We start from the raw sequence: 11,827 nt of genomic DNA, 5'->3' as shown, positions 1-11,827 counted from the left end.
TTTATTTTGCTGAGCTCTTAATATGTAGTGTAGAAGTATTGGCTTAGAAAGTGAGCTGGGTAACAGGCTACAAAGCAAATCAGCTCCCATTCACACTATGAAGACATTCTCTCCTCCTTCTCCTAAAGCCACTCTCTCCCTTCCCCACAGCCCCCCTCACTTTCAGGGACCGACTCCACACAGGTAACTCAAACTATCTTTGCATGTCCAGCGCCTGTTACCCCACTGTCTCCCCAAACATGACTCACCAGCCCCTCAAGGCTGTCTTGGGGTGGTGGGGATGGGCTTCTCATTTCTTCTCTTTCCTTCTGTATCTATCTTCCTTCCTCTTTCTTTTCTCCCTTCCTCCCTCCCTACCTTCCTCCCCCATTTTTTTTTTTTTTCTTTTTAGGGCCATACCTGTGGCATATGGAAGCTCCCAGGCTAGGGGTCAAATCAGAGCTGCAGCTGCTGGCCTACACCACAGCCACAGCAACTCGGGATCTGAACCACATCTGCAACCCACATGACAGCTCACAGCAACACCAGATCCTTAACCCACTGAGCAAGGCCAGGGATCAAACCCACATCCTCATGGATACTAGTCGGGTTCGTAACCCAATGAGCCACAATGGGAACTCTAGTCTTCTGATTTTTATACTATTTCACCTTCATCAAAATAGGCATGGGTTATGTTTCTATAAAAGATATCTTCCTTTCCAGAAGAAAAGTGTGAAAAGACCCATTTTTCCTAACTCTGCACTTTTTCTATAAATCCCAATATGTCAATGAAAATCCTCTTAACAGATGGAGTTCCCATGGTGGCTCAGGGGTTATCGAACCCAGCTAGCATCCATGAGGTTGAAGGTTTGATCCCTGGCCTTGCTCAGTGGGTTAAGAATCCGGTGTTGCCATGAGCTGTGGTGTAGGTCACAGATACAGATCAGATCCAGCATTGCTGTGGCTGTGGTATAGGCTGGCAGCTACAGCTCAGATTGGACTCCTAGCCTGGGAACCTCCATATGCCACGGGTGTGGTCCTAAAAAGACAAAAAGAAAACCCTCTTGATTGAGGTTTTTAGGCTTCAGAGGATGCCAGAATTAAAATATGGAGATGACTGTAACTTGGAAGGTAAAAAAACCTCAGCCTCCCCTAATCTCACCCTGTTTCACCAGTTAAGGCTTGTCCTGCCAGGAAGAGGATCTGTAAATAGATGAAAAGAAAAAAAATTGGAAAGCTAAAAACTTGCCACCTGTCCCAGGAGGAAAAGCTGTCCAGAGTCTTTTTTCCTTCTGTCTGGCTTCCTTAGTCTCATCCTCTATTTTTAAAATATATCAGCTATTTAATTAGAGCACAGTTTGTGAGCATAAACTCCATTCGTGAGAAAGAACACAGAACACAGGTACCTTAGAGCTAAAGAACAGCTTTGATTTTTGGCATAAATTGGGAGTGCAGAGCCTTCTAGTCAACCTGGCACTGCTCTGTTAGCCTGTATCTGTCTTTGTCTCTCTCTGCAGAAGAGTCTTCATCAGTCTCACTCTGTTGACTTTCAGGAATCCTTAAGCATGGCAAGCCAGCCCAGGCTTTACTACTTCAATGGAAGAGGAAGGATGGAAGCTTTCCCGTGGCGCTTGGCTGCAGCAGGAGTAGAATTGAGATGCTGGAGTTACTCAAATTACTTTCGAGGGTAGGGGTGTCACTGAGCACTTACCTAGGGAGCAGCTGGGGAAAATTCTTTATATGACACTCGAACGAAAAGCAGTTTTTACCACTTGTTCTTTCAATGTTGGGCTGTGAACGGATGAGTTAATTTTTTTTAGCAAGTACTCCGATGCTGTGGTAACTGGTTGTTGATACTGAGCTCTTCCAAGGTGCAAAGGAAGGAAGGAGGGAGGAAGGAAGGAAAGGAGGGAGGAAGGGAAGAAGGGACTCATTCCAGCTTACAGCTTCTCTTCATTTCATTCTTATCAGCAAGTATTGTGTTTATTTAACTACATTTGCCTCAAGAACATTAAGAGACAGGTAATTTTCAGAGTTCCTGTCATGGCTCAGCAGAAACAAATCTCACTAGCATCCATGAGGATGCAGGTTCGATCCCTGGCCTTGCTCAGTGGGTTAAGGATCCGGGGTTGCTGTGAGCTGTGGTGTAGGTCATAGACACAGCTCAGATCCTGTGTTGCTGTGACTGTGGTGTAGGCTGGAAGCTGTAGGTAGCTCTGATTCGACCCCTAGCCTGGGAACCTCCATATGCTGCAGGTGTAGCCCTAAAAAGACAAAAGACAAAAAAGAAAAAAAGTTCACGACCCAGCATATCTTCAAACTAGTTTCTTACGCTTCTAATCACGAGAGTATTTTATAGATAAGAGTATACATTTCTATGGCCAATTTCACATTTAGTTTCTGCTCCAGTATCATAATCATAGTCTGTGTCCAAGCTGTTGCCCATCTGAACCTGGAGGTCTCGCTCCATCATCTTTGACTGTCAGCAGTAACCTCCGCCTTCCCAGCCTTGCTTGTGGTACCACCTCTTTGGCACCAATAGGATTGATGGGATTTTTTTTTTTTTTTTAAAGTAGGATATTTTTAAAGTATATCAATGGATTCTATCTGGGTTTCCTATCTGGTTAAATTAGTAAGCTTTTTTTTTTTTTTTTTTTTTTTTTTTTTTTTCCCTTTTCCTTCTTCCCTTAATGGAATTACCCCTGAACGTTTAACAACCTCCTTGAAGGCTGGTCAGGAAAGATAAGCAAAGGTAACAAGCTTATAAACCCTGCTGTCATCGGCTGGGCCTCTACCCACCAGGCCTTGTAAATAAAGGTCTGAAATCTGACACCATTGCACAGAGCCAACAGGACCAAAATTACAGATTTTTAGAGCTTTAAGGATCCCTTAGTTCAAATTCCTCCTCAAGGATGAGAAACTGAGTCCCAGAGAGGGGACATGACCTTCCAAAGGGCACAGAGCAGTCAGTGAGAGAACTAGGCTGATTCAGGCCTTCAGGGAAATACCCTGGACATGAAGAGTCCTAAGCATGCCTAAAAATGAAGTGGTGATTTAGAACAAAATCGCTTTTGTTTCAGAATTATTACTGTTATGGGGGAAGAGGGAGAATATCTGCTTCCAAGGAAAAGTTCTGGCTTAAATAACCCTCATTCCCAATCTCCAGCAATCAATAATTTAACACTGAAATGTACAGAGAAGACACTAAAATGAAAGAATCAGGTTTAAAAAAGAATGTCTTTTATTTGAATACTGAATACATTCTGTTAAGTACATAGTGTGCTGGGGATGAGGTTTTTTTGAAGGAAAAAAAACATTGGCAGTGATACAACTAAAATGGGAAAAAATTTTCAAAAATAATACAAATGACATATAGGGAGTTTCCACTGCAGCTTTGTGGAAATGAACCCAGCTAGTATCCATGAGGATACAGGTTTGGTCCCTGGCCCTGATCAGTGGGTTAAGTATCCCGCGTTGCCATGAGCTGCAGTGTAGGTCATAGATGTGGCTCGGATCTGGCACCGCTATGGCTGTGACATAGGCCAGCAGCTACAGCTCTGATTTGACCCCTAGCCTGGGAACCTCCATATGCCATGGGTGCAGCCCTAAAAAAAAAAACAACACAAATGACAAACAGCTACATTAGCATTTTGTGAAGCCCACTTAGGGTGTCCCATCATCTGATCAGTTGTAGTTTAATTTACATTTACTTCAGACATGGGTATTTGGAACTGTCAAAAAAAAAAAAAAAGTGTCACATCTATAAAACATGACACAGCAAATCAAAGATATATGATATTACGATTTATTAAATATCTTTAATGAAACCAATATCAGACAGTTAGAAAACAGTTAAACCATTTGCTTAAAAAAAAAAAAAACCAAACTAGTGTCCATATTAGAAGTGACAGTGTTTCTGTTGTAGTTTCTAACATAAAATAAGACCATGTTGAACCTTCATTATCGAAATTTATCTTTTCAATACAAAGAGGAGGCTTTGCCCGTTATGGTAGAATGACGAGAATTTAGATTTCAGTTCCTCTGGATTCTCAGAGCAGCAATAAGACAAGTCTCAGGATCATCAGGAGGCTGGATTAAAACAGAAGACAGGCAAGGGGAGGGTGAGGTAGAGGTCTGAGACTGAAGGGTCACGGGCTCACCTAACCCACGTGGTCCTGATCCCCCACTCCACTCCCAGGGTTCTGTCCTGCTTCTACTCCCTAGGGCAGGGGCAATCACGCCATCCTTGCATTTGAACTTCCCAGATATGACTGAATTAGCAACTTAAAAATAGCCACTGAATGAAGGAGAAAGATCAGAATTCACTGTTCTGAGAATATGGGATGAGTCTTCATAAGAGAAAGGTCCAGAAAGAAACACTAAACTTTCAAAAGCTAGTAAAGGCAAGCAACTTGAAAAATGAATCAAGGAGTGATTTAGGGATGCCACAATGACAAGCTCAGCTACTTTCCACCTTTGGAGTCTTTTTTTTTTTTTTCCCCCTCCATGCCTGTTGCATGCAGAAGTTCCTGGGCCAGGGATTGAACCCAAGCCACTGCACAGACAATGCCGGATCCTTAACCTGCTACACCATGAGAACTCCTGAATGCACAATATTTTAAGGTTTTATAGTCATGCTGATTGTAATAAAAATTACTTTGACCTTTCAATTTATTTTTTTATTATTTTTTTTTTTGTATTTTTGCTATTTCTTTGGGCCGCTCCCACGGCATATGGAGGGTCCCAGGCTAGGGGTCGAATCGGAGCTGTAGCCGCCAGCCTATGCCAGAGCCACAGCAACACGGGATCCGAGCCGCGTCTGCAACCGACACCACAGCTCACGGCAACGCCGGATCGTTAACCCACTGAGCAAGGGCAGGGACCGAACCCGCAACCTCATGGTTCCTAGTCGGATTCGTTAACCACTGCGCCACGACGGGAACTCCCCTGACCTTTCAATTTAAAACTGACTTTTGCCAAAAATTCAGCACTTCACTGATGCCATAGGAAAGCATAGATCTAAATAGTTTTTCTTGGAGTTCCTGTTGTGGCTCAGCGGTAACGAAGCCAACTAGTATCCAAGAGGATGTGGGTTCAATCCCTGGCCTCCATCAGTGGGTTGGGGATCCCACGTTGCTGTGGCTGTGGCGCAGGCTGACAGCTGTAGCTCTGACTGAACCCCTAGCCGGGGAACTTCCATATGCTGCGGGTGTGGCCCTTCCCCCCAAAAAAAGACCAAAAAAAAAGTTTTTCTTACCTCAAACCTGCAACCAGCCCAGCTGGCATTATTTTCTTGGATCGCTTAAACCTCACCCCCATTATGGTGGCCAGGAAGAAAGCTGTAACTAAAAACCAAACAGTGCGTGAACCAGAGTTTCAAACATGTTATCAGTGCTTGCTCCTGAAAAAAAAATACATATTGTTTCAGCTTTTTAATATAACGACTATGATGTATTGATATTGAATTGCTATTTTCTTGAAACGACAAAGTGCTCTATTCAATCCCTTTATGAGCTAGCTTATCAGAAAAGTTTCTGAGTTAACAAGTATGTTAAATTCAACTCCTGAAATCTCTTCAAAAGAAAAAGGCTTTTTCAAACTTAAATTTCTATGTACTGGGTCTTATTCAAGTTTCCTCAGAATACTAGGCAGTAAGCCTGGGTCCACAGGACACATCAAATAAGTATTTAGCGAACTGAATATATGGGAAAGAATCAGTTTCTAAAGTAAATCTTTAAGACTTTATTCATAAAATAACACTAAGAAAAGGCTGGCTGTTTTTATTTTGTAGCATTCCATTTTGGAAATTTTATGCCTAGAGACTAAATTAACAAGTCTAATGATAACATTACATTCAGAAGCATCATATCAGCCTCTAGGATCTGAACCCATATGATGAGAGAGGCAGTTTTATGTAAGAGATTAGGACATGGATGTCATAATTGAAGAACAACTTCCAAGGAAAAATCACTTGCTGATGTGAAAAACAACATGACTGACAGTAAACATGTATAAACTATTTAAATGCATATAAATAAAAAAGCCCAATATAATCTTGCTGACCTATTTTTATCTTTTGATACAATTTCATTACTGAAAATATCCCTACCTCCTATTTAAATAAGGAAAAAGGGAGTTCCCATTGTGGCTCAGCAGAAACAAACCCAACTAGGATCCATGAGGATGTAGGTTCAATTCCTGGGCTTGCTCCATGGGTTAAGGATCAGGCGTTGCCGTGAGCTGTGGTGTAGGTGGCAGATGCTGCTCGGATCCCGAGCTGCTGTGGCTGTGGTGTAGGCAGCAGCTATAGCTCCGATTCTACTCCTAGCCTGGGAAATTCCATATGCCACATGTGCAGCCCCCCAAAAATAAAATAAGGGAAAAATCCCACTTAATCTCTCTCTCCCCCTCAAATAAAGAACTGATACAACGTCTTCTTTTGTATTTTCTTCCATGCCCAAGGCCCTTTGAACTATCATCAAATTAAACAGAGACCATTTCCTCAGTGTAGTTTCCCAAATTTTCCTTATATTTCTCTTTCTAAAAGGAAGAAAGCCAAGCATCCTGGGCTTTAAATACACACAGCTTCTTTCCATCCTCCCTGTGCACATTCTTCCACTAAGCTCAACAAAGGGAAGAAGCTAAAAAAGGGTCAGCCTTGCTTTCCTAGGTTAAATCTTAAGGCAAAGTGGGATCGAAAAGCTGTTTGTGAATTAAATAAAATAATGCAAGGCTGTCTCTTTAAAGGTATTTTCACAGCAACACAGACTATGCTAATCTGTACTGAGAAGCATTAGCAGAAAATCCAGACATAATTCCTGGATTTTTATCATTTTATTTTTCTAGCAACAAATGTTATAGACATAACCTTCTGAGTTGTAAGGTGGTATGGCAACATCATTATTTTTGATTGGGTCTGTGTAGAAGGAAACAAGAATGGTGTTTTGTCTCCACAAGTGACCACCTGCCATCTGACAAGTATGTCTTTTTGGTTTTGGCCACCTGCAGCACATGGAGTTCTGGGGCCAGGGATCAGATCCAAGCCACAGTTGTGACTTACTCCAGAGCTGTGGCAATGCTGGACCCTTACACCAGATCCTTAACCCACTGTGCCAGACTGGGGATCGAACCTGTGTCCCAGCACTCCAGAAACACTGCCAATCCCATTGCACCACAGCGGGAACTCCTGACCAGTATCTTCTACACACCAAGGCTAGGTATCAAAAAGCCACCCCCAAGCTTCAATTCTCCAGAACTGGGGAAAATGTCTTACTCACACAGGGACAGTTTTACATCTCGCTTGTCAAGGGAGACACGGTAAGCTCCATAGCCAGCCAAAAAGCCAACAAAAAGACCAGCAATCAAAGACGGAACACCACCTGGGGAAAAAAAATTATGGGCTCAGAGAGACAGTCCTCAAATGAAAGGCATGCCCTCATCACTTCAAGTATGATACAGACATAGAAAAATGCATTTCTTCTTGGGCACTGTAACTAGACAGAGCCAAACTAGGTATCAGCTATTCATGGATAGTTTCTAAGAAGTGACTGTTTCATGCTGAACCCCAAATGCGAGCAGAGGAACCCAAAGTACCTAGCATTGCAAGGGTCAGGGGTTAGGTACCACAACAAAACCCATCTTGTAGTAATGTTTCTAAAGTGACTGCATGATCTCAGACAATTAGTTGACTTCTTTATGCCTCTCTCTTTTTTTTCTACTTGCCTCCATCTCTTCACTCTGAGGTTGTGATGATAAAAATTAAGATGAGATGATATTTTTAGCTCACGGAGGTAGAGAGAAACCCTGTGCAAACCTAGTGATGGTTCCGTCCTGAATAATTAACAAGCCTTCCCGCCTCAACTGGCCAGGACTCAGAGATGGAGCCTGACCACACTGAGTGGTCCGGAAGAACCTGGTCACTGATGCAGCCAGCCAGTCACCATCCCCTCCCCCCCCAGCCCCATCCCCCACCCCTGCCCAGCGCTGCCTGGGGCACTGTGACAGATATGGCACTTCCTGGGCCCTGGGCAGTGGGCATAAGCCAGTGACACTGTCACCAATCACACAGTCCTCACTTCAGGGTACTCACTCTATTTAGATCTATTGGATGGAATCCCTAGGGGTAGGGTCAGGGGGGTCTCTGTTTTTAAGTGTCTACAGGAAATTCAGATTGCAAGAGGGTTAAGAATCATTGCAGCAACACACATACATACGCACACAAACTTGCGTGCAAGCTTTCTCTCTCCCCCTTTCCCTACCCCTCAAAAAAATCACTAAAGAAGGAAGTGACTCTGATAACTGTATAGACCTGAAACTTGAGTCTCTCAATGTCACAAATATAACGTTCTTTGAAATATAATTTCATTTGATGTATTTCTCAAAAATATAAGAAACAGAAATCTGAGACATCATGACTATAAGTGTTTTGCCTTGCAGTAAAATAGAAAACTTGACCTTTCATTTTTCTCCATGAAAATCCTCAAATCTATCAACTAGGTTTTCTTCTGTCTTTGGGAAAAAATGGAAGAGACCACTTAGGATATGACATCTAAGTGTTTAATGAACTGTCTTCTGAAATACACAAGACCATCATAAATCAGTTTTTTGACACCATGTAACAAACATAAAAACAACTAAAAAAAAATCCACCTTTGATAAGAAGTGGGCAGCCTAAGGAGATGAAGTCAATTAATTTTACAACTGATATTGACAGAAGAAGGGAGACTCAGATGCCAGGGCTGGAACATCCACCCAGCTCCAGAGAGAAGCCCCTCTTTCCACAAATCCCTACCATGTGCTGGTTCTCCACTGCCTAAGGACTTCATTAGCTTCTTGTCCTACCTATAGACCCTTAGATGATCCTGACACAAACATCGACCTCCCACTAGGTCCCTTGGATGAAAAATCTGGTTGGGGCTTACCTCTCCGCTTATAGCCCAAAATGCTTCCGAACGTCACCAGGGCTGCATAACCAAAACCAATCAGGTCCATTGGCAAGGTTTAACTCTATATAGCAAGAGGGAAGGGATGCATTTTACACAACAAGAAGACTTTGGGGGAGCATGTGTGTATAAAAATGATACGTGTTCCACAGAATTACAGAAATTAATCTCTCCAGTCTACTAAGAAGAGGGCACCTAGATCTTCACCCATCCCACCACCCAGCGCTACCCCAGTCCTCATCACTCTCAAGCACCATTTGAGGCGGCATCTCCTCTCCTGGTGAAGACCTGCTGTGCCCTCAGCTGTTTACTCCTTTCTACTTCCCCAGAAGGACTTTTGCCCTGGCTGTGACCCCTCCATCTCCACTGTGCACTTCCGTGCCTGGAAGGTCCCCCCTCCCTCACCTCCAATCCCAGCTCCCTTTGCACCTGTGCCCCATCTCAGACGCCCCCCGTCCCCCAACCTCCTTAACCGCTCCAGCCTGCACCGTCCACCTGGTCTGGAACACCTGCTCTTCTTCCCTCGAATTCCTTGACTTCAGCAGCTTCGCCTGATAATTCTTTCATATTTGTACAGATCTTTGTGCCCCCTCCTCCTCACACCAAAGAACAGGAAAGGGATAACATGGACGTTTGCTTATTGACTGAACCAAAGATCCCCTTTCAACATGTGCTTTGCCCTGGCTTTGCTGTGAGACAGCTCTCCCTTGGTGGCAGAGACATCCACGCTTAGTTCATGGTAAACCATTAAAAGACAAACGCAGTCCTGGCACGCACGAGGTTAACTGAGTGACCGTGACAGCCAATGTAACTCGCAGCAGTAGCTGAAACATCCAGGGGTGGGAAGTTCTCAGAAGTTCCACTGAAATCTTCCCAGGATTCTCTAAGACCTAGGAGAAGCTGTGCTGACCACAGGTGACTACTAGCGGCTACTAGTCCCAGAAGTAATTTAGGGACCTAATTTTCTCCTTAATCCAATCATCTGGTGTTAAAGGCCAGTTCTTCACCCTCCTCTGAGCTTCGCAGTTCTTCCTCTGATCCTCTTTTGAGGCCCCATCCCTCTACTTAGTGTAGAGTTACTTCTGTTGAACTCATCTCTGCCCTGGGCCAGTCAAACTTCTTGAGGACTAAGCTCAGGTTCAACTCATCTTCCTCTCCCACAGCGCCAAGCCCAATGCGTGCACAAGGCAAATGCTGAATAAATGAGTGAATGAGCTAGGGAACCAAAGCAATAACTTTGGCCTGAAGACATTCTGTAACTGAGCCACCCTCCGTGTAGCTCCACTGCCAGGAAAAAAAGCCCTTTATCTCCTCAATGAACTGAGTGTTGCTCTACAAAGACAAAATAATCTATTCTCAATCCTTGTAAGAAGTTTCCGTGCTCACAGCGAAAATTCACATAAAAAGCAATCCGCCCTGGCGCTCCTTTTCCGTAGCAGGACCGTATAACCTGCTTAGGACCACACAGTAAAACCAGAGGCTTGCGTTAGCCTGGGAGGGATAGGGGTGGGGACAATATGCCCAACGCATCACGTGCTCTCAGTGTCATCGGTTGCCCAGCACTCGGAAGAGCCAGAAAGCATCCTGGGTGCAATGCGGCAAAATAATTTACTGCACAACGTACAAAACCAGGTGACACGGCCCTGCCTTGCCCCTAGCCCTGCAAAATTTGACGAACCCACTAAGAGATTTCCCGCAAGTCATTATATAAAAAGCATTTTCACATGCTGAGGATCAATAATTACCTACCTTTTAACTCCTTGGGGCTCGAAAGACATTTTCGAGTGCAGTCTGGTTGGTGCAGGAAAGGTTTTAAAACCTCGCCAAGCATTTCTGTGATGGTCCAAGATCTCCACCCCCTTCCCCACCTCTCCGTAGCTCCAGGAACTCCAGGGAGGACAAGTGTCCAGGGAGGACAAATGGGAGATTCAGGGCCGTGGAAGGAAGAAATTCGGAGAATTCCCAGGCAGAAGAGAAGCGATACCCGGGAGAGCTGACCCCACCCCCTGCAAAATCCTCCCAAGGTTCTTCGCATTGTTATCTATTTCTGCGCCTTTGCATTAAATTACGGGCAGGAAGGTATAAGTTGCGAGACGTACAGCTCACCTGCAGCCCCAAGCTCTCCCCGCGGCTGAAAAGAGAAAAGTCGGGAGCCAGCTGCGGGAAAACTTCGTACCTGCAGTCAGGAAGCTGACCTCAAAAGCCTGCGCCTTCCGACTCTGGGCACTACTCTCCGGCACTGGGCGGGGCCGCTGATTCCGGGCGGCCCCGCCCCCCCTGTGCGCATGCGCCTCCCCCCCCACCATTCCGCAGCTCGGGTTTGTGTAGGATGGTTCTCCTTGTACCATCTGCAGCCCTCTCTGGCAATAGCATCCTAGGCCGCGGCCACCCTCGGTCACTCGCTCCTGCGGCCTGGCTTTCCGCCCTGGTGCCAGGATCTGCTGCTTTCTGTCGGACGGGGCGGGACTGACAAGCACTCGCAAGGAGTGGGTCTGGGTGTACCAAGAATTCCAGAAGGCGAAAGATTTTTAACCATGAAGAAGTTCCTTCATCATTCAAGGGGCATTTGTGGGATTTCTCCAGCAGCCTAGGCCTTTTATATACTCTCCTGTAGATTGTCCTCATTTTCAACGGTGGGAGCTAAGGTTCAGAAAGGTGAAAGGATTTCGTTGTCCTCAGGCTCAGCTCCTAAGAGAGGTGCGAGTGTTAGAACCCAGGCTGTCCAGTTTCGAAACCCGAGCAACCTTCCTTACACCGCCCATTTACGAGGTCATCTAGATGCGGAGGGGAAACCAGGAAACCGGTCTTATACTTCAAACCCAGGATTTGCTGGGCCTAAATACCAGAAGGGAAAGGTACACCATGCCAGAAGTGTAAGGCACTTGAAATCATGTCTAGTTTCAGGA

The 11,827-nt window shown here is 44.8% G+C and overlaps 1 protein-coding gene across 4 annotated transcripts; it reads right to left on the bottom strand.

Annotated features, from left to right (window-relative positions):
- Positions 3,196 to 11,207, bottom strand: TMEM14A (transmembrane protein 14A). Of its 4 annotated transcripts, none has more exons than XM_005666469.3 (5): positions 11,098 to 11,207; positions 8,901 to 8,985; positions 7,257 to 7,358; positions 5,237 to 5,324; positions 3,196 to 4,068 (listed from the first exon to the last, which is right to left on the bottom strand). In XM_005666469.3, exons 2-5 carry the CDS (start codon positions 8,968 to 8,970, stop codon positions 4,029 to 4,031), a joined length of 300 nt encoding a protein of 99 aa, XP_005666526.1. In that variant the 5' UTR covers positions 8,971 to 8,985; positions 11,098 to 11,207; the 3' UTR covers positions 3,196 to 4,028. The 4 variants fall into 4 exon arrangements, with proteins under 4 accessions (XP_005666526.1, XP_013833906.1, XP_003128844.1 ...); XM_013978452.2 differs by having other exon boundaries at positions 11,021 to 11,170; XM_003128796.4 differs by having other exon boundaries at positions 3,198 to 4,068; positions 11,028 to 11,184.

This window comes from Sus scrofa, chromosome 7 (assembly GCF_000003025.6).
Source record: "Sus scrofa isolate TJ Tabasco breed Duroc chromosome 7, Sscrofa11.1, whole genome shotgun sequence".
Lineage (NCBI taxonomy): Eukaryota > Metazoa > Chordata > Mammalia > Artiodactyla > Suidae > Sus > Sus scrofa.
Note: the sequence above shows the minus strand (reverse complement) of the source record. Positions and strands in the feature narration are given on the sequence as shown.

What these genes read in the sequence shown, in the direction of transcription:
- TMEM14A (XM_005666469.3), bottom strand. Translation starts at nt 8,970, where the DNA reads ATGGACCTGATTGGTTTTGGTTATGCAGCCCTGGTGACGTTCGGAAGC. An exon ending in TTTGGGCTATAAGCGGAGAG is followed by an intron (nt 7,359 to 8,900) that starts GTAAGCCCCAAC and finishes TTTTTTCCCCAG; the next exon opens with GTGGTGTTCCGTCTTTGATT. An exon ending in GGGCTGGTTGCAGGTTTGAG is followed by an intron (nt 4,069 to 5,236) that starts GTAAGAAAAACT and finishes GTTTTAATCCAG; the next exon opens with CCTCCTGATGATCCTGAGAC.